At 36.0% G+C, this 23469-nt stretch overlaps 1 protein-coding gene across 1 annotated transcript; it reads right to left on the bottom strand.

The window, feature by feature from the left end:
* Positions 1-2855: 2855 nt before the first annotated feature.
* On the bottom strand, positions 2856-23323 carry mcmdc2 (minichromosome maintenance domain containing 2). Its single transcript, XM_039754088.1, has 14 exons — positions 23221-23323; positions 20470-20600; positions 20314-20373; positions 19258-19453; positions 16124-16246; positions 14254-14355; positions 12098-12226; positions 11755-11989; positions 8545-8750; positions 8300-8463; positions 7571-7750; positions 6941-7083; positions 4093-4202; positions 2856-3022 (listed from the first exon to the last, which is right to left on the bottom strand). The coding sequence occupies exons 1-14, from the start codon at positions 23321-23323 to the stop codon at positions 2856-2858; spliced, it is 2049 nt and encodes a 682-aa protein (XP_039610022.1).
* Between the last annotated feature and the right edge of the window lie 146 nt (positions 23324-23469).

The raw sequence follows: 23469 nt of genomic DNA, 5'->3' as shown, positions 1-23469 counted from the left end.
CTTTGGGACTCCAGTGAACCACAGTGAGAGCCATTATCCACAAATGGCAAAAACATGGAACAGTGGTGAACCTTCCCAGGAGTGGCCGGCCAACCAAAATAACCCCAAGAGTGCAGAGGCGACTCATCCGAGAGGTCACAAAAGACCTCAGGACAACGTCTAAAGAACTGCAGGCCTCACTTGCCTCAATTAAGGTCAGTGTTCACGACTCCACCATAAAGAGACTGGGCAAAAACGGCCTGCATGGCAGATTTGCAAGACGCAAACCACTGTTAGCAAAATTGAGACGAGCCTTAATGTTTTTTTGCTTAAGAAACATCTCAATGATTGCCAAGACTTTTGGGAAAATACCTTGTGGACTGATGAGACAAAAGTTTAACTTTTTGGAAGGCAAATGTCCCGTTACATCTGGCGTAAAAGGAACACAGCATTTCAGAAAAAGATCATACCAAAAGTAAAATATGGTGGTGGTAGTGTGATGGTCTGGGGTTGTTTTGCTGCTTCAGGACCTGGAAGGCTTGCTGTGATAGATGGAACCATGAATTCTACTGTCTACCAAAAAATCCTGAAGGAGAATGTCCGGCCATCTGTTCGTCAACTCAAGCTGAAGCGATCTTGGGTGCTGCAACAGGACAATGACCCAAAACACACCAGCAAATCTACCTCTGAATGGCTGAAGAAAAACAAAATGAAGACTTTGGAGTGGCCTAGTCAAAGTGCTGACCTGAATCCAATTGAGATGCTATGGCATGACCTTAAAAAGGCGGTTCATGCTAGAAAACCCTCAAATAAAGCTGAATTACAACCATTCTGCAAAGATGAGTGGGCCAAAATTCCTCCAGAGCGCTGTAAAAGACTCATTGCAAGTTATCGCAAACACTTGATTGCAGTTATTGCTGCTAAGGGTGGCCCAACCAGTTATTAGGTTCAGGGGGCAATTGCTCTTTCACACAGGGCCATGTAGGTTTGGATTTTTTTTTCTCTCTAAATAATAAAAACCATCATTTAAAAACTGCATTTTGTGTTTACTTGACTAATGGTTAAATGTGGTTGATTTTTAGAAACATTTTGTGTGACAAACATGCAAAAGAATAAGAAATCAGGAAGGGGGCAAATTTTTCACCCCACTGTAAATTATTTTTTTCCCTCAATGTACACACAGCACCCCATATTGACAGACATAAAAAACAATTTATAATCAAACACAGCTGGACTCAAAGGTGATCAAGGATGATCAGAAGAAATGAAAAGCATTTCTTGGAGTTAAATATGAGTGTCACACAAAGGGTCTGAACACTTATGACCATGTGATATTTCAGTTTTTCTCTCTTAAAAAATTGGCAACAACTTCAAAAACATTTTTTTGTCTGTCAATATGGGGTGCTGTGTACATTAATGAGAAATTTAAATGATTTTAGCAAATGGCTGCAATATAACAGAGTCAAAAAATTTAAGAGGGTCTGAATACTTTCCGTACCCACTGTAGTCCCTCAGAACCAAGGTAAATTCCTCAAACTTGAGGCAAGGGTCATTTATTTCTGGTAGGATTGGCCTACATGAAGGAAAATCTGGCCAATATGGTATGCTACTCCTCTGATTAAAAGCAGTGCTAATAAAGTTCTTATTTTACTACCAACTGTTGAATTACTTGCTGTAAATGGCCACCAAGAAAAGTGTTTTTTCTCCTAGTTTAGACTTGGATAATTTCCAATATACAGTATACCCTGAATACAGTATTGCATCCATACAGTCAACACAGTAGCACTGTTGTGCTTTTTTTGGTCTGCTGTTGTATGCTTCATTTTCCCCAGGGGTGCTACCATGGATTAAGGGTTTATGCATGGCTTTACACACAGGTTTGGTTTTATTAAATGGTTGTACTTGTTGTCTGAACTTTCAGTATAAACATTTCTGAAGAAAGTGAGGTTCAGCATGATTGTACAACTAAAGGAAATTTGTCTTGCTGAAACCAAGCATAAAGTGTTACTGGACCATTTGGCTGTTTGTGTTGGCTAAACATGATTAACATGAGACCACAGAAGGTGCAACCTCTCTAAACTACAGTACAAATTTAAAAAATGTTAGGCTGATGTGGATTTAAATATACCTCCAGGTAATTTGCCTCTTGGCTTGCACTGTCTGTTCAATGACATTTGAGGAATTAGATTTACAAAACCTTCCAAGAAATGTGTTTACAAAATTTCAAATAACAGCTACTTTAATCTTTTTGATAATTTATTTAAGAAAAGTGAAATTCGGACATTTAAGCTAGAATTCTGTTTTGGGGAGTGTAAGCTGCAACAAACACTCTTTGCTTTAAACTCCTAAACCAAGCGTGTAATTGAACATGGGACTTCTAACCTTGGTTTAAAATGCTTTTACTCATCAACTATATCTTCTGCTTTTACCTTGGGTTAGTTTTATCTATGCATTGCTTTCCCCTCCTTATCCCATGTAGGATTGTAGGGAGCTGTTGCAAACATCTGTCAAAAGCTGTAAATCAGCAAGATGCTAATTAACCATGGGTCACACTTTTGAATCATTTTTAGAGCTTGAATTTGCAATATGCATGTCTTTGGAATGGGTGAAGAAAACAGCAGTACCCAAGAAGAAAGCCCATGCAATTAAGGAATAGAATGTGAAAGTGGGAATTCATACTTAAGAACATGCAGCAGTTTATTTCAAATATTGTCCAGGTGTGCTTTTGTAACAGTTAATTGAACAGTGAATAAAACTAAGATGAGCATCCTGTAGAAAATATATCTGCTGTATTTTTTTTTTTTTGGATTAGCAAACTGAACTGTGGAGTAACAAGATCCTGCAGGGATTTAAAAGGTACCTTTACACTCTTGGTGTTATTCTTCAGAAAAGTAATTTGCAGCTCCAGGTGCAAAGGTTTGTACATAATTCAAGATCTGATGATGACACTCAGTCAAGTAGAGATCTCTTTGGTGCAGGGTGTCTTGGTTATACACTTCAAAGGGAAATAAAGCATTATGTGGTACGAGAAGAGCAGACGTACCTAAAATAAACAAAATGTGAAACTTTTTTTCTGTCATGCAAGATATCAAACAAAGGTTACATCTGTAACATTTTTCTAGTTGAGGCAAACAGTACTCTAACCTACTACTGCCATGAAGGTCATTTCAGTGCTAAAAAATAGTGGGATTTTTTTCAGAATTTGGGGCAGCATGCTTTTCCAAGGCATTTTACAGGTAACATGTTTCATAAATGTTAGAGAGGGTGCAGCACTAAATGCAAAGAGCACACTTACACTGACCTACATTAAGTCATTCCTCCTATATGGTATAATTAAACTAATTCAAGTAAAACCTTGTAATACCCTGGTCCGTTCATAAAAACACTGCAAGATTGTGTTTTTGTTACAATAGGGTAAACCATGTTTCATTACCACATTCGTAAGTATCTTAATTGGGGTGTGGAGAAGCTACGTAGCCTCCATTTAGCCTTGGGATGGTATCTGATGGCAGTTATTCCCATTGTTTTAGGCCCTTTGCAATCTTGGTCCGTTCAGACTTGCTTACTTCCTCTTCACGCTTAATGCCTTCAAAGTTGTGTCAAGGGTAGGAAGAGAACCATACACTCTGTGTCTTGTTTACTATTTATCGCTTGTGTTTCACTTTAATCATTGCCATTAGCCTGCAACGCTACATGTCTAAAAAGGAGCTAAGCAGTTAATTGGAGTTTGATCCCTATTTATTATTTATAGGCCATCAATATTTATGGTCCTAAATCTGTTGTAAACTGGAATTGTGTGTTTCCTGTTCACAGTTGTCACCTTCCTTTACCTACATATACATCTACTATATTCATGTGTAGTTGTTGATGCTAGATGTTTACATAAAAATACATTTTCTGTCTTTTGGAACACCTTTTACACCAGACTGTTTATTTTAGTCTGTCTTATTTTGGTCCTTAACCTACATAAGAATAAGAAAACATGTCTTCAAGTAAACCAATGCCTGTATCAGGAACACACACGCACACCAATTAACCTAGTGTTACAATTTTAAAGTACAAATAAGTCAACCTGTGCCAAAACAAAATGGCAATAGTATTGAGTTAACTTACCATATTTCAGAGACAAAGAATTTTCAAACAGGATCACAGCAATCACAGCATCTTCTTCAAGAACTTTCTTCCTAAGGCAAAGCTTAGCATGGGCTTCAGCTATAGAAGTTCTGATACAAGACAGTTTATTTAGATTATTTTGTCTAACTGCTAGGAAGCTAGACCAAAGGCCACTCCCTTACTTCAAATGCATAACTGGAGTTGACTTTTGGAGAAAAAAAATGCATGGAGCGATTACATGCAGAGGTTTTTTTTTTCCTAAGTACTCCATTTTAATGAAATCGTCTAATGCAATTATATACTTTTTCTTAGTTTCACTCTGACTGGCATAAGAATGGGAAAGCAGTCCCTACTTTGACAGTAGATGGGAGATGATGTTCAAATCTTCTGGGTCAGATGACATTCTAACAAGGAGTGCACACAGACATGTCAATGGAAACTCTTAACAGCAAGCATCAAAAGTAAAAATCTCTGAATTTTGTAACATAACTAAGCGCACAGGTATAATCTTAAAAAAAAAAAAAAAGGCAAAGATCTAACTTGATAAGACACTGTGGGACCCTAGTTAGTGGCTTTAAAAAAAAAAGTGATATTAGTGAATAATCGGTGTAAGGTTTATGTCCGGATTTCTTTAACTGTGATCTTGTTCTTTGCTCTTGTTTTTGGCAAGTGCAATTATGAAATAAAAAAGACAATTTTTCTTTAATTTGGATGGATTAGTCTGAATCTAAAGCACCTGAGAGAGTGGTAAAGTTGTGGAAGACTTCTAAAAAGTAATTGCCTTTGGCAAAGTTACCACAGGGTAGAGATAGTGACCAAGGAGATTGGTGAGGAACAGAAGAGTACTGGTACCATACTTTACATGGCAGTGTGGAAAGGGAATGAAAACAGTGAGAGAAGCTACTGGTATATATGTGAAGTCAGAACTTGAAACATACTGATCTAAAAACACGCGGAACTATTCAAAGGAAAAAAAGGGTACAATTAAAAATAAGGTGAACTATAACAATGAAATAAAACTGGGAGAATATATAATTGTATATGCAAAAATGAACTGACAGTACAGGATAGAATTTGTAAGCATGAATCAAACTTCTGGTGAAATTTTTTTAAAGAATCTACAATGTATCTCCTGTGTACAGAAGCCAAAAACCTGGCCAGGAGAGCCTAACATCTATTAAATAGCCAACCTCAAAAGTTGAGTATGTGGTGGGATGACATGAGGAAAGCAACAAAGAGGTAAATGTTTAACCTCACAAGCAGAATTTGGATGTGATATTGTTCAGTTATCCAGTGTAATCAAGTCATTGAAGGGCTATGTCTTCATTATGCTTGGTCCATGTCAGAATTCTGCCAGTACTGTTTTGACTATGTTGTAACCTATTGCCATCAAGCACAAATGCCACTGATATGTTCATAGTCCAATCAAGAGATGACAGTGTCATAACACACTGTTTCTGCATTAGAGATAGAGGATGGACCAGACACTACAAATGGTCTATTATTGGTACAAAGGCATTCAGTTTATCTGGAGATTCCACATTAGCAGTCCAGCTGCAGGAACTTATTAGACATCCATACATTGATGTCACACAAGTGGGCACAGAGTTTCATTATATTTGATCTATGATAGGGACCTGGGTTTCATCTGCACACAAGTTGAACACAAACTAATTCTGGAAAATCAAGAATCACGGTGGCATCATATAGACACTAAAAAGAAGCAGAGCAAGGATTAAACCTTGAGGCACAAATCATTAGACATGTTGCAGAAATCGATTTTCTACCGTTCACAGCAGAGCACCTCCTGGTATAGTACGTTCCAGTAAGTTCACCATAATTCTTTAAGTGCTGTATTAATAGTGTCATGATCAACAGTATCAAGAGACTTAAATGATTTCAAGAAACAGCCCCAAGATACAGTACCTGGCATCAGCATCCATCCATCCATTCATTTTTCAACCCACTATATCCAACAGGGATATAACAACAGGGTCACGGGGGTCTGCTGGAGCCAATCTCAGCCAACATTAGCTTATTCACATTGCATAGAGCAATTGTACAAGTGCCAGGATATATCTAAAATTTGCAATATAACTCAAAATACTGTACATCTGATATAAATCTGTCAAAATAAGGGTTAATGATTGGTCTCCTTACAACAAGGAGAATCTTTTTTTCAACTTGCAGCAAAGAATTACTAGTAGCAGAATGAAGGAATAAAATGTGTGTGCGATGAATTAAGTAACATGTGGATCAAGAATATGGGTTGGCAAAAGACCCCAAGAGCCCTTTTATACTGCAGTGTAGCCCAACAAGAAATGTAATGTATATTGTGTGCAAGTGATCATTTTTCATTTTACTGTATCTTTCTTGTGTCATATATTTTGGTTATTTAATTTAAACATGGAAACAACTGAATTTCTAAGGGCGGCACGGTGGCGCAGTGGTAGTGCTGCTGCCTCGCAGTTAGGAGACCTGGGTTCGCTTCCCTGGTCCTCCCTGCGTGGAGTTTGCTTGTTCTCCCCGTGTCTGCGTGGGTTCCCTCCGGGCGCTCCGGTTTCCTCCCGCAATCCAAAGACATGCGGGTTAGGTGGATTGGTGATTCTAAATTGGCCCTAGTGGGTGTGTTTGTGTGTGTCCTACGGTGGGTTGGCACCCTGCCCAGGATTGGTTCCTGCCTTGTGCCCAGTGTTGGCTGGGATTGGCTCCAGCAGACCCCCATGACCCTGTCTTCGGATTCAGCGGGTTAGAAAATGGATGGATATTTTACTAAACATACATTATTTATATGTTAACCAAAAATATTGCTAAACATTGCGCATATGCTATTATTCAAGGTTCTTACAAAAGCCTAACAGAAGCTGTAGATAATTTTGAGCCAGAGGTTGGGTCAGTCCGAACTCTTCGACTTGCTAGGTAGTAACCATGGATTAATCTTTCTGCTTCACAACTTTGTTCAACTTGTAGACTCCTGCTATTGGCCAACAGCTGTAACATAAATAGCCAGAGAGGTTATTGCTTCACTTTTTCCACTAGATGGCATTGTTTTCTGTTAAAACATTTTAAGGTTTTGAGTTTTCTTGGAGAAGATGTCATTTCTCATACACCAGATTTTATGATAAAATATACAGCCAGCAATTAATATGTCCTAATTCCCTGAACTAGATTAAGAACACCTGAGAAGGTAACCTAGCAAATATGACTTTTGTTTCAAATTATTACATTTTTGGCAGTGACTTGTTAAAAGTAAACTCCTACAATATTACTTAATATTAAATAATATTAAATATTAGTTATAGTGGAACTCTATAACACAGTTTTCATTTTAATCTTTGAGATACATTTCTTGGCCAGTACTACATATTTAAGGGAAGGAAAATTACCTTTTTGTAGATATATAAGTAAACATGCATGTTGTTTTAACAGTTTTAGTAACCAATGAGTAATTAATAATATAAACACTCTATTTTCTTACTGCTTTGTATTCGTGCATGGGAATCTGAATTGACTCTGGATACAAACATTCTTCTGAGTCCATTGCTGCTTTCAAAGTATGTTGGACGACACACTGAACTTGAAAGTCACCGGCAGACTCCTGGCAGTGGATTAAGAGACCAAAGGATTCAATAATATTGCATGGTATTGAGAGAAAATCCTAAACAATTGAAAAAAATGAATACATTAGCTGTTACAATGTAATCTGTGCATTGTCTGTACATGTCTTTTGTTAAAGCTCTGTTGTGTTAACATTTGAAAACAATTGCTGATCTAAAGTATGTAGTAAAGGAATTTGATGTTTCTTTATTCTGACTACTGACATACAAGGCATATACTGTAGCAAGCTAAAACATGAGTATTTCATAGTAGGTTTTTTTCCACACGGAGCACTAAAACGAAATGTTTTGCAAAGAAATTAACCTAATGGAAAACAGGAGGTATTGCTGGAGGATAATGGGGCATCTTGCCTGAAGTACCAGTTAGTCTTTCAGATAGCAGTCAACTACAAGTAATATGCCAGTGGTTTAAATATGGATAATGTCACCAAAGCAACAGATTTATAAAAACACACACACACATTTAAATTAGCTTTTTCAGCTGCCTCCAAAACAAAGTAAACATTTGGAGAACAAGCTAACTGCACTCAGACAATAATCAGGCTGGGATTCAAACTCTGGACCTCCTGCTAAGAAAATCATTAACTTACCTCTCTCCCTTGGATAAGACTGTTTGATTTTAATGGTTTCTTGCTGGAATATGTAACATCAGCTAATGCCCAAAAATTACATGTTAGTGGAAAAACTAGCTGTTGGTCTACATCTCCGTATTTCCTCCCAGAAATGTATACAGCAGTGGTCCTTGTTTCCAAAGCTGTAATGGTTTAAAAAATGTATCAAGCAATATATGTAAATGATTACATGACATCATTTTGAATTATTTTTGCATCATTACCAGAACACAGCAGTTCAAGCTTATCTTTCTTGTATAAAGAGAGGTCTCCAAGAAAACAAATCCCATCACTAGCTAGCAAGGCAGACCCGGCTTCTATGCTTGCTGTCCCAATTCCATGTTCATCCTTCGAGACTCTGGCAAAAATCTCCCCAGAGATCAAATGCTTAATTCCATAGGGGACAAAATCAAGACAATATTCTAGAAGCCTGAAAATAATTGTGAAGACAGTGTTAGTTTAAATTGAATGAAATTCATTAATTGAGGCATCTTGCATTGTTCTGTTCGAATTCAAATTAAAATGTATTACTAGGGATTGTTGCAACCACATGACAAAACCCCTGCCCCCCCCCAAATCCACATCTATATGGGGACAGATCTTTTGTCCTTGTTCACACAAGCTTCCTCATCCTTATGTTTTTACATTCCAAAAACATGATACCAGAGTGATTGGCAATTTTAAATGGCGGAAATATGCATATCTGTGTTGTGTAATATACAGTGCATCTGGAAAGTATTCACAGCACATCACTTTTTCCACATTTTGTTTTGTTACAGCCTTATTCCAAAATGGATTACTGTAAATTCATTTTTTTCCTTAGAATTCTACACACAACACTGCATAATGACAATATGAAAAAAGTTTACTTGATGTTTTTGCAAATTTATTAAAAAAAAAACTGAGAAATCACATCTACATAAGTATTCACAGCCTTTGCTCAATACTTTGTCAATGCACCTTTGGCAGCAATTACAGCCTCAAGTCTTTTTGAATATGATGCCACAAGCTTGGCACACCTATCCTTGGCCAGTTTCACCCATTCCTCTTTGCAGCACCTCTCAAGATCCATCAGGTTGGATGGGAAGTGCCGGTGCACAGCCATTTTAAGATCTCTCCAAAGATGTTCAATTGGATTCAAGTCTGGGCTCTGGCTGGGCCACCCAAGGACATTCACAGAGTTGTCCTGAAGCCACTCCTTTGATATCTTGGTTGTGTGCTTAGGGTCGTTGTCCTGCTGAAAGATGAACCGTCTACCCAGTCTGAGGTCAAGAGCGCTCTGGAGCAGGTTTGCATCCAGGATGTCTCTGTACATTGCTGCAGTCATCTTTCCCTTTATCCTGACTAATCTCCCAGTTCCTACCGCTGAAAAACATCCCCACAGCATGATGCTGCCACCACCATGCTTCACTGCAGGGATGGTATTGGCCTGGTGATGAGCGGTGCCTGGTTTCCTCCAAATGTGACGCCTGGCATTCACACCAAAGAGTTCAATTTTTGTCTCATCAGATTAGAGATTTTTGTTTCTCATGGTCTGAGAGTCCTTCAGGTGCCTTTTGGCAAACTCCAGGCAGGCTACCATGTGCCTTTTACTAAGGAGTGACTTCCGTTTGGCCACTCTACCATACAGGCCTGATTGGTGGATTGCTGCAGAGATGGTTGTCCTTCTGGAAGGTTCTCTCTCTCTCTCTCCACAGAGGACCTCTGTAGCTCTGAGAGAGTGACCATTGGGTTCTTCGTCACCTCCCTGACTAAGGCCCTTCTCCCCCGATCGCTCAGGTTAGATGGCTGGCCAGCTCTAGGAAGAGTCCTGGTGGTTTCGAACTTCTTCCACTTACGGATGATGGAGGCCACTGTGCTCATTGGGACCTTCAAAGCAGCAGAAATTTTTCTGTAACTTTCCCCAGATTTGTGCCTTGAGAGAATCCTGTCTCGGAGGTCTACAGACAATTCCTTTGACTTCATGCTTGGTTTGTGCTCTGACATGAACTGTCAGCTATGGGACCTTATATAGACAGGTGTGTGCCCTTCCAAATCATGTCTAATCAACTGAATTTACCACAGGTGGAATCCAATTAAGCTGCAGAAACATCTCAAGGATGATCAGGGGAAACAGGTTGCACCTGAGCTCAATTTTGAGCTTCATGGCAAAGGCTGTAAATACTTATGTACATGTGATTTCTCAGTTTTTTTATTTTTAATAAATTTGCAAAAACCTCAAACTTTTTTCACGTTGTCATTATGGGGTGTTGTGTGTAGAATTCTGAGGAAAAAAATTAATTTAATCCCTTTTGGAATAAGGCTGTAACATAACAAAATGTGGAAAAAGTGATGCGCTGTGAATACTTTCCGGATGCACTGTATATAGGCTTTGCTTTTAGAGTCTATAGGTAAGGTTTAAATTCCACAAATTTGTAACCTCATAATATGAAGAAATTGAACGTGAAACAGATATATCATTTGCAACATTATCTTTGAAAACTGTAATCCAGTTACTCATTTGATTCTCATAATCCATTTTTATAGTTATAAGGTTATGCAGTCTTTTCCAGCAGCACTGGCTATAAGGCAGGAACTAACCCTTGATGGAGCACTAGTTTATCATAGGCCACACTCATATACCCCTACACTCACTCATGCCAGACCAGTTATTCTGTCTATGGTTACAGCTCTAAAATAAGTATTTCATTGCCACTATGTTAATAAAACTTCTGATTGACCAAGACTACATTCTAGACAATTGTACACTTAACTAAAACATATATGTTTCTGAGTGAGATAGTCAGAAAGAAGTATTGCACTCAAATATTGATATTCTTATTACTCATGCATTAAATTATAATTACTTATTATTTGGCCAACACCATTATCTAAGACAACTTGCTTTAGAGCACAGGTAGGTGAGGTGTCTTACTCATGATCACAAAGTTTCAGTAATCTGAACCTACAGCCTCAGGGTTTTAAGCCCAAAGCCTTAACCACTACACCACACTGCCCTGATGATGATTTGGAAAACTGTATAAAATCAAAGTTCTCAAAGCTCATTTTCTAAATCCAGTCATTCCAATATTAGGCCATTGAGAGCTGGGGCCTTTCTCAGTTACATTAAGCACAAAGCAGTAACAGACCCTATGTGGGTGAGTTTAAGGGTTAGGGAGCACACACACCAATATTTGTTGTTATGGAACTTTTTTGCAATTGCCAGTGTGGCTAATCTTCACTCATTAGAGATGCATAGAGGACACCTGAATAACCATACAAAAAGGCTACACTGACATAGGAAGAATGTACAAACACCTGACAAATGGTGCATGGTTCAGGATTTGAAGCCATGAAAACTGTTTCTGTTATGAGGGCAGGCAGTTATGTAACAGTGCAAGATAGGATATGAATCATACAATTAAAGCTGTAGTCAATGCAGAAAAAATAAATACCTTCCCACTGTAATGGTGTCACAGGTTAAAGCAAGTACATCAAGGAATTTTAAGCATTCTTCCTTATTACTAATCAATACTGCACTGAGCAACAGGCAGAACTTCAGTGTAATGTACATGCCCGGAGGAACTATACAAGATCCAAAACTATAAGCAAGAACTGCAGAAAGCCTCCACGGAGAAGAGGCACAAACTGAATGTAGACACTTGAGATTATTACTGATTGAACTGAGACCTAAATTAAAAAAGAGAAAGAAACAGATATATAAAAACTGTTTAAGTAGGGCACAATTACAATACTAATAAGCCCAAACATATGATCTTTAGTGCATGCATATCTTACATTTTGGAATCAGAGGCTGTACACTATTAGCTTCAATTCTTAATTTAACTTTTGGCAATTTATGTACATGAGCAGGCATTCCAATGATACTGTACATTTTTCCAAATTTCATTTGATTGCAAAGTTCATCTAAAAAAAAAAAAAAAACAGTGATTAATGGTAATAACTCACCAGAATACAGTTAGCCTAGATTTTGCTATAATGTGCTAATACTGTACAAATTTGGTAATGATAAAAATTCAAGGATGAGTTGTATTACTTTTCTCTATGCTCCATATATTGAATAAAGTGTCTTCCATGAAAGTAATAACTACTGATGTTTGCTGTTTTCTTTTTAAAGTGTCTTAGAGTTGGAGAACATCTTCAAATTTATAAAACATACTATACTTCTGACACACCTCACTCCTGCAAAATGAACAAATAAAACTGGTACTGGGAGAAAGAATGGCAACATGGCATTCCTTAAACGCTACCTTGTTGTTCAGAAGTAAGCTTTTTTGTATTTTCCTTAATAAGGTGGGTGGGTTGTTTCTAACAAAAACACTTTACAAGCTAGTTATTCTCATCTTTCAAAACCAAACAGGCCTTAATCTATCCATCCATTTTCTGATGTGCTTATCCAGTTCATGGTTATTTTAAGGGGGTGGAGGGCTTCTAATAAGAATTCACTAACAGAACAGACAATATAGTATTGCTTTGCGCAGAATTACATATCATGTTTTGCATGACTGTCTTGCTGTAGGACTCAACTATGTGTTAGCTTGATACTAAGTAAGAAAAGATTGGACATTCTCCTTAAGAATTTTATGGTTAAAAAGCATAATTCATGTTTTCTTCATTTATAACAAGCCATCCAGTTCCTGATGCAGCAAAGCATTCCCACATCTTTACGCTTCCAATACCATGCATGACTATCAGCATGATGTTCTTGCTGTGAAATGCAGTTTTTGCTTTATTCTGGACATAAGGGAAATGTACATCCATAGAACATTCTCCCAAAACATTTGGAGATCAACTAGATGCTTCCTGGCTAATAAAAGATGAGCAGCTATGTTATATTTGCTTAGCAGAGGTTTTTGCTTTTAATATTCTCCATACCATACCATACCATTTTTTAAGCCTGCTTAATCCTGAGCAGGGACGCTGGGGACTTGAGCCTATCCCAGCAAGAATAAGGGACAAGACAAAAACAATCCCCCGAACAGGGCACTAGTCCATCACAGAATGAACAAACACACACACAAGGTCCAATTTACTGTCTCCAATCCACATAACCTGCATATCTTTAGACTGTGGAAGGAAACCAACACATATGCAAGGGAACATGCAAATTTCACACAGGGAGGATTCAGGACATAAACCCAGGCCTCTTTATTGTGAGACAGCAGTGCTACCAGTGCACCACCCTAATATTGTCTATTGAAGCCTATATTTGCCCAGTGCATTTATGACTGTGGAGTCATAAACTTTGATATTTGCTGAGTCCTTGGATTTATTTCACTGAATTTATCTTCCACTATTTGGAAGATTCACCACTGTTATATTAATATATTTTTGTTGCTGGAGATTATGGCTGTCCTCTGTACTTTATTGAAGTCCCATAAATATACTAATGGTTTTCCAGACTGAGAGATGGCAATGCATTTTTTGAACTTTACAGAATTTTTCTCTGAATTTGTCATTATGTGCTTTCCACGTCTTTGTGCTGGTAATTTTTTTTTTGATGATAAAGGTCAAAATAAATTAAGTTTATATTGAGTAGGTCAGTCTGTAGTAAAGCCTGACTGTGCTCAATCAGCTGACTGCAATTATCCCTTTATACAAGTAGATTTAACTAGAAGAACAATTATTTGTTACACAGTGCCAGTTGGCATTTGGTAACTTTGTAAAATTAGAGAAATGAAAAAAAGAGTGACATTTGTTTAATCAGATGCCCTTTATCTAATATTAGATTTTGGCAGAAGACTTTGCAAAAATACACAGAAACTAGGAAATAAAAATAAATTCTTTTTTTTACAGTAGTGTATATATAGTACTATTCTTCAAGCACTGTCACTGCAACTTCAGGTTCAAATTCAAGACAAGACATGACAGCTAATATTTTTTCAGAATGATAACTGGTGCTTTACTCACAATATTAGAGGGTCCAAACTTACCTCTTAAAAATACTGTAATGGACTGAAACCTGAATGGTCTGACAGACTGACATCTTAGTACATTTACAGCTTTAACATGGATAATTTCAACAAGCTGCTTGTCTAAAAAAAGAAATATGTGTGATCACATTTTAAATCTTTTAAGAACACAAAAAATTAATAGAACAGAAAGCATACTTTGTAAAAGTTACTTCATAGTTTCAAAGTCAGAGATTTTATTTGAAAGTAATGTAAAGGCAACTGTACTGATCATCTGAAAATATAGAAATTATAATACAGTATAGAAAAAATGCAAAAAAAGTGAAAACATTACATTGTATTTGTTAAAAATAAAAAGTATGGGTTTTATTATTATTATTATTAAGGGAGTATTTTTATCTTTGCTTGAAATATTTCTTATATTACCTCAAATATAAATGTGTGCCATTATTATTTTTTAAAACAAAATGCCCACAAGAAAGTAATTTCTCTAAGTTATTGAATTATATTTCCTCACACTGCGTTATGGCTTTATCATTATCCCTAAACCAAGTTTTATTATTGAACTTATTACTGAAAGAAATTTAAAAAAAAATGTGGTTAATCTTATGCAAAGGAAATTTTGATTTGTTAGTTTAAATTGCTTGCATACTGCTGTCTAAATAATAAAATTTACATATTAACAAGATTTCTCTGCATCATCTTCTTTAAAGTTTGTGTGTGTGTGTGTATTTTAGTACAGCCAAAATTTCTCTTGGATACACTTCATTAATGAAATGCACTGCTTTAATAAGTGCAGTAGCAGCACAGTATAACTGCAGAGCTAATCTGCTACTTACTTTGGTTTATGCTTCAGGCACCTAGTCTGTTTTGTATATATGTATATGTTTAGTTTGATATTTACAGTTATCATGAAATGTTCCACTATAGCCTCACATGGAGCTTTTTTCCTGCAACACTGCACAAATTGGGAAGCAGTGCCGGATGGATGCCAGTTTGCTTACAATGCATACACCCACAGTCACTAACAATTGCACAGTTTTGCATAACCAATCAGCTTTATTTATGTTCACAGAAACTTGTGTAATCTGAAAAACCCACAAAGCTATAGGATGAATTGAAAAAAAAAAATACATAGAAGGTCAAAATGAGCCCTTTGAGGCCCACCATACTACTCCTATCTCATACAAAAATTGAAATAACTATTGATAGTACTGAAAAGTTATAAATAAAAATTTTACTTTTATTTTACAGCTTGTAATATAATGAGGTGTGTTACATTTACTTTAAAAACGTTTTTCAAGGTGCATAGCCCCTTTCTTTGGCAAAGATGCTTGTAACTTTCTAGCTTTACATTAGTTTATCAGATTAATTTGTTGCTGAAGTAACATTTACAGTACATGATGTTCACAACAATGATAATGTTAGAATGATCATCCCAAGCCTGGTTTATTGTTTATAATTAATGCTGCCAGAGTAAGGTCCATCCATCCATTATCCAACCTGCTATATCCTAACTATAGGGTCACGGGGGTCTGCTGGAGCCAATCCCAGCCAACACAGGGCACAAGGCAGGAAACAAACCCCAGGCAGGGCACCAACCCACCACAGGGTAAGGTCCTATTTCCCCTAAACCCTATACTGCAATAAGATGTAGATGCATAGATCTTAGGAGTATAGTATTTAATGTTTTCAAAATGTGCTATTAGGAATAATGTTTTCTTGTGCAAATGTTGTATTTCATGCACCTGTTGATTTAAATATATAATTGAAGTCCTATGAAATTTACACAGCAAAAGACATTTCTAAATTATTATTACAAAATAATATTTCTTATGACCTAGGTTTTCTTGTCTAAAAGTAAATCATAGAAAAATACTGTGATAATTACTTCCCAGGACTCTAAACATCACATCCTCCTTCAGGGATGAGCAACATAAACTACAGGTAAAATCATTTCTCACTGTTGCTGATTCTGTTGCTCCTGGAATGTGTACACGGATGCAATGAAATCCTAAAAGACAAATATTCATGGTAATAGAAATATACCGTACATCACATATCTTTATTTTAACGGTTATTTCAGTTTAATCAAGTTTTATCAAAGCCTTGTTACATATGCTTATCTAAATTTAAGAATCTTACCACAGTTACTGTTTATGTAACATATACACTCAACTGCCACTTATTAGATACTTCTATCTAGTAGAGGTTACAGCCCCCTTGTGTCTCCAGGCATTATTTCAACCAGGTGCATTTCTTTCTGACCACACATTCATACTGTGAACTTTCTATTCCACTTCATTCCAAATATGCTTTACTGGACTGAAATATAGGAACTGCGCAGGCTACTGTAATATTTGCTGGACCATCTTGAGGCGATATATTCTTTTTGACATGAAGCATTAACGTGATTGAAGAATCTATTTGGAATTAGGTAAACTGTGGTCATAAACAGGTGTACATGGACAGAAACAATGCTTACATATGCTGGGTCCTTTAAATGATGATCAATTTGTCCAATTTTTACCAAAAACATATTTCACACACCATTACACAGTCATCACCAGTCTATACCAGTCTATACCACTGACACAAAGCAGGATGTTTATGCAGACTATTCCATTTGTATTCCACTGTTGTCTCATCTTCCTTTTGTCAGATGCTGTAAGTGGAAGCTGGTGTGGTCTGCCACTGTAGCACATCTAATTCAAGGTTCAGCGCATTTGGGGTACCCTTCCACACATGACTACTATAGAAAGTTGCTTTTTTTTCTTTTGAGTATTTCTTACCTTTACATTAACTTGTAGAAATCAAACCATTCTCCACTGACCACTCATTTATAAGGTTTCTGTATCCAGAGAACTGTGTCTCATTGGATGTTTTTTGTTAATTTCATTATTCTCTATAAATTTTACATGCTGAAGTGTGTGAAAATCTCAATAAAGCAGCTATGTCTGATATGTTGAAACAAACCACATATGGTGCCAAGAATCACACCATAGTCAAGGTTTCTTAGATCACAATGGTCTTACCAATTCAAATGTTTGGTCGAATAGAAGGTAAACCTCTTTACCATGTCTGCAGACTCTATTGAGTTGCCATCACATGATTAGCGGTTTGGAAGAGCAGGCTATATTAAGTAAAAACCTTATTAAAGAAATATTGTGAATATTAGCCGTAGTGCAGATACACTTATAACTCTAAATAATAGCAATCTAAGATGTCAAAAATACTACTTTAAATTACACATCCTTCACTGTCCAACTTCTGGATTTTTCAGAATTATATAAAATTCTCTTATAGCATACCTGACACATAATGTCCAATTTTATACTGAAGTTTATGGTAGAGAATGATACTTTATTTTAAACAAAATCTACTTTTGCAGTATAATATCCCATTGTGTATTATTACAATTTATTGCAATAACTACTTAAAATCATTGTGATTTTCTGGGTACTTTCAAAAAAAAATTACTTTTGAGGAAGGAAGAATCCAGAGGTTTAGAAGTAAGGTCCACATCTGAATACTAATACTTGCTGATCATAGCACTGGAGAATGATGAGTTGTTGATTATTTCTCTTACAATTAAGAATGTCTCTGTACTATGAACATAAGACAGTAACAGGCATGAAATTAATATTCACATTATTCTCATCTTACTAAGATCCACAATCAATAATTAACTTCATGCAACTTTATTGCAGTGTCCAGCAGTTATTGTTCTGTAAGCAATGCTTCCAAACACATTGGAAATTAGAGGCAGGCTCACAAATATAGTAAAAACCAAGTGACAATAAGTTGTATTCAAAGTGTATTCATGACTTGTGTACAGTCTTAATTTGAAAGTGAACAAAAAATTAAAACCAAGTTAAGGCAAGGATTTCACTAAGATCTGACAGGCTGAAGTTAAGTGCCACAGAAAAGATATGCCCACAATGGTAGGGAGAAAACTACTCTGCACACTAGTATGGAAGGATGAAGGGTGCTAGGAAGCAGCATACTCTGTCTGCAGTAATAGTGATTGAAGAATAAAATCTTAGGGAACAGTTTAGAAACAGAGAAGCCATGAAGGACAGGAAAAGTCCACATGATCCAAGATTTGAACAAAGAATAGGCAGCAGGAACGCAGTCTTGGAGACACTGTGGTTTAAAAGCTTCTGTGAAGTCAGAGGTGCAAAGGAACTGGGAACCTGAAGTAGGAGTTCTACCCTGGTGTTCTTGTATCCAGTAAGTGCCATGCTGTGATCCTGGATAGGAACATAAAATAAAGCTTAAAGGTGTTCCATGCCAGAAAAAACTGAGGCTTAGAATTAGAAGTTGAGTTTGGGTAAAATCTCACTAGTGGGAGGAACAAAGACAAGAATCATGGAACTGATTAGAGCTGAGAAGAGAATCTGTTGGTGTGGTTTCTTTTGCTGTGGACTCAAACCACAAACTATCACTGTTCACAAATTTATACTGTGGTAACTGGGAACCCATGACATTTGCTTCTTAAGAAGTTCCTTACAGCATGACCTAATTGAAGAACTCCCATGCTCATGTGAAAAGGAACCATTTCGAATCACTGCAAGCGGAGTACTTCCTGATGATGTCAGCTGAGCACTCCTTCTCACAAAACCTCCACCTTTCCTGTGCAACACTGCCACACATGGTTATTAAGAAGTCGGAAGGGCTTTCTTTTTCTAAATAGAATATACTGTAATATGACGAACACTGCTACTGAGATATTGCCATGATCCAGGTAAACCTATAGTGAAGAAAGCTAACTTCAAAAAATGTATTAATGGACAACAATATGCAAGTGGAACAGCACATGTCAGTGAAACACATAGGAAGGTACTACTAAATAAATTAATTGCATTAGCAGTAATAAGAAGCTGATGAAATACATTGTTTAACTAACTTAAAATATAATTCAGTTTCTTGTATATGAAAATGCATCAATTGCAGTATCATTATTCTTCTAATTAGACAAAACCGTCATTGCCTTGAATTACAACATTTTTCTTGGATTGTTACCTGATGAGAACTGACAAGTTTCTTCTGTACAAAGAAACCTTGCCCCTCGTGTATACTTTGTCACTGGAGTTAAGGTTATCACCAGCCCTTCTATCACAAAATTTCTTCTTAGTCCATATTGTCGTGGGTAGTCACATAAGTCCAAGTGATAATTTGGCAAAGGGGGCAAATGCGTCAATTTTAAAATTATATTTACCTGAAATAATAAATACATTTTGAGTGCACAGGGCATTATGATAAATTTCTAAAATCAACCAGAGGCATTTGCCTCATATACAGTATGATAATTATTGTATCATGCCTGGAGTCAGTTCTGCATTATTTTATACTGTAATATAGACTGGTAGAGCAACTTGTTACTACTGTTAAATGTCGTCTGATTGCAAACTGTAATGATACAGTATGTTCAGCTCAAATCCTAAATTTCTGGCCACATTACCCAAAAGTAAAGTTCTGTATTTCATAGTATTACCCAAAAATAAAGTTTTGTATACCATAGTAGTAAATGGCTATTAATAATGGAAGAAATGAAGTGTTTATCATATGACTTGGTATTGAATTTCAAACGTTCACAAGTGTGCCTTTGAGTGCACTGCTACAAGGAAACATAATAAATGAACAGTAAATATGGTCATCAATAAATATTTTCTCTTTAGTGAAAGCAGCACTTTTTGACAGCAAAAACAAACAGTTCTAATCATGCATCTTTGCCTAGCATTAAAAATCTGTCAGAACAGAAAGTCTGTTGATCTAGGAGAAACCTCACAAAATTCAGTGCAACACCCTGGTAGCTCAGCATAGCTCCACTGTAGTCAGTAGTGTCTTTCTTGTATTAACTGTAAAATCCAAGTTGTGCCTTAATAAATATTTGCTCCAGTACCTTCCCTTGCCTTTTGCATGACATTAAAGAGGCTTGTTACTATGGCCTTGCCACAAATTAACTTTTTCACCTGCAGCAAACAAAAATAAAATTCCTTCTACATATTTCTATAGCCGAACATATTTGAACAAACACTAACTGATAACTTCAATGAATATCACTGACTTGGTTCATACCTGAGCTTCAGTGTGTACTTTTTCAATAAGTGAAAGTGTCTTGATTGAAATGAAACATACCTGCAAACAGAATTTCAAGGTGTCTTTAAAGTTCTGTAATACTGATGACTTATTATTCAGAAATGTTGGAAATTATAAGTATTCTTTTTTACTCACAGAACGAAAGTAATAGGCTGCTTTCAGTGGTTCATGTAACAAATAATTACCAAGTCTTGCATCAGTTTCTATCAAATCAGAGGGATTTACCAGAATGGTAAAATTATAAACTGCTAGGCCTTGCTTTAAATCTGTGAAAAAATCAGCTCATTTTAATTTATACCATGCATTCCATTAAAGAAGCCTGAATAAAAGGTACATTTTCACAAATATAACATTACATAACATGTATGAATATACTTAATTTAATTCAGAGTTGTGGGGGCTGGAGACGGTAGAGTGCAAGGAAGGAACCAGTGCATTGCAAGGCATACTCACACATTTATAGTCACTAATATGAATATTGGAGAAATCCAGAATATCCCGAAACAAAAAACACAGACAAAGAATGAAGGCATAAACTCTACACAAACAGAAAATGAGCTAAACTTTTAACCTTTTTACAGAATGCTATTTTACATATAAGATAAATTATGTTAAATGTATTATTATAAGTTGTTTTGCTTTATTCAAACAAATACTTTAAAATACTTGTCACTCAAAAGAAATTGTATTAATAGTGTTTATATGTAAATAGTAAAACAGAATATGGCAAATTTTAATTTTGTTGAGGCTTTAAGCATAAATCAGATCCTGTTTTGAGAATAAAGGTAAATACAGTTCATCTAATACATGGTTCCCCCATTTGTTGGCAGATGACTGATTTTGTTTCAGGAAAGGTAACTAAACATTTAGTTTTAATTGAACTTCCAAAAAAGGATTTGTCTTCTTTTATGCAGGTTTATGACATAATGTGCGATTTCTTACTACTGCAATGCCCTTTCATTTTGTGATCAAAACTGGAAATGCAAGTTGAGATACTTTGATGTTTTTTCTCACTCTCCACTCATCTCTTTTGTATACCGCTCTAAACAGGGTAGAAAGTGTTTATTGTGAGGATTTCTTTCATATTTCTCTCTGCTTAGTGCTACTTTTGTCAGTTCCCTGAAACTATGAACTCATCTGCACAATTTCACCATTTTTCTTTCAAAAAAACAAAAGATTCATAACATTTCCTTTCAATATATTTTGTTAATGAATTAAAATAGTATAGCACAATAAATGTTAAATAGTATTTTTCTAATGTGTTGTTTAAAGAAATGTGGTTTTGAATGTGCCTTTTTTTCATAATCTAGGAATATAGGTAAAAAATGAATGAAACATTATAAAAAATATTTTTCTGAACTGGAAAAGTAAGGATTGGTTTTGCCCTTGGTGTTTTCAAATAATTCTTTATATCCCTTCTATGGTTGATTCAAAATGCATATTTCAGTCATATAAGAACTGATCACAAAAAAGAAGCATAACAGTAATTTTCATGATGTATATCATTAAGTCTCACAAGATATAAAATATATAAAGGTAATGTTAAGACTCAAAAATGGCAATAATAATAATAGGGTAAATTTAAAACAAATAAAGATTTTACTAAACTATTAAAAGTAAACTACAGTAGTTGCAGAGAGGAATTTCTTACAACTATAGTTTAAGTTTCTGTTTCTGAATGAAAGTACTTAAAAATACAGGAATTGCTGGACTTATACACTATGTGCCAATATCATATAAAGTATAAATCAAAGGTTTGTCTATCATTAACTGTTCTTTTATACAAATGCCATGTATATTTATTATTATAAAGTAATATAATAAATGAAAAAATAATATATTGGTGATCATCACAGTGTGTACACACAATTAAAACATCATGCAAAATACCTGAATGGTAGGTCTCATAAAGTATATCAGAATTATAGCTAGCTGCATAATAACAGACAAGAAATGTGTCTTTGGAAGCTGCCAAGATTACATGGAATTGCTTGAAATTATCTCAAAAGCAAAGGTAAATACAGAGATAATTATTGTGTTTTTAGCATACTGTAGTAGAGAGGTTAAGTCAACATCTTTAAATAACAGAATTAGAGCCTTGGGTTAAGAAAACATCTTATACTGCTGAAGACATGATTCCTATTACTTGCAAACAGTTGTGTAAATGGCTGTGATGCAGTTGGGTAGGGCTTATTATTATAAAGGGTACAAGTACACAACCTATTTTAAGGAATATTGGCATACATCTACTATAATATTAATTATAGAATTATCATACTGGTAATTCTCATCACTGCTATTTTTAGGATTGCTTTAGAATGATAAAAATCTGGAATGATCTACCAGCCAATATAAGAGATGCCATGTCAGCCTTCAACACTTAAACCAAAGCTGAACACCCATTTATTTAGTACTGCATTCCCTGTTAGGTCAGTTGGTGAGGCTTTACTGGGGGAACGCACATATTTGGAGACTTTGGGTTCAATTCATTATTATTTTTAATAAATATTTTAAAAGTACACCTCTAAACAAGGCACAGTGCTAAAGTACTCCTTTCTCTGTGTAGTTGAACACTGTACATGTACTCTTTACCTTTGAAACTGTTAATCCAGTTAGAGCATGTTTTGTCGGGGCAACGCTGTCATGATTAAGTATTTATCAGATGGTAAGGTTGGTTAGAATACAAGTAGAATGGGTTATATAGGCTTCTTTTGTTATGAAATGCTAAACCTATGCGCAATGCGCTCTCAGTAACGAATCCAAAGATGTTTCTATCCAAGCAACATGCAAACAAATGTACTGTATTCCTGATCAACGTCACGTCGAGTCGTTGGTTTTATCTTTTGTACCTTATTAAAAAAAAATTAAAAAACGGTCTCAACATACCTGCGTTGTAATCTTTGCAGTCGGCTATAAATTTACGGAGTCCTCCGCTTCTGTCTAGATAGGTGAGCGCAGCCTCTTTCATTTCCAAAGCAAACGCGTCCATCGTGAAACAGTAGGCAGGCGCGTAACGCAGTTGAATTGCCGCCCTTTTTTTCAAAAGAAAGAGGACCGTTCCGTGCGCAAGCGCAAGCGTGCCCAGTTCACCACGACGCGCGAATCAGGGTGCATCCATAGACATGTACAGGTAGA

The sequence above is a fragment of the Polypterus senegalus genome, chromosome 5 (genome assembly GCF_016835505.1).
Source record: "Polypterus senegalus isolate Bchr_013 chromosome 5, ASM1683550v1, whole genome shotgun sequence".
In the NCBI taxonomy this organism is placed as follows: domain Eukaryota; kingdom Metazoa; phylum Chordata; class Cladistia; order Polypteriformes; family Polypteridae; genus Polypterus; species Polypterus senegalus.
Note: the sequence above shows the minus strand (reverse complement) of the source record. Positions and strands in the feature narration are given on the sequence as shown.

Excerpts from the sequence above, each read along its gene's own strand:
- mcmdc2 (XM_039754088.1), bottom strand. The coding sequence starts at position 23,323 with ATGGACGCGTTTGCTTTGGAAATGAAAGAGGCTGCGCTCACCTATCTA. Across the intron at positions 14,356-16,123 it reads GATGTTTAGAGTCCTGGGAA|ACAAGCAGCTTGTTGAAATT; the intron begins GTAATTATCACA and ends TTCTTTTTTTAG. Across the intron at positions 12,227-14,253 it reads CATTACAGTATTTTTAAGAG|ATGAACTTTGCAATCAAATG; the intron begins GTAAGTTTGGAC and ends TTTTTTTTTTAG.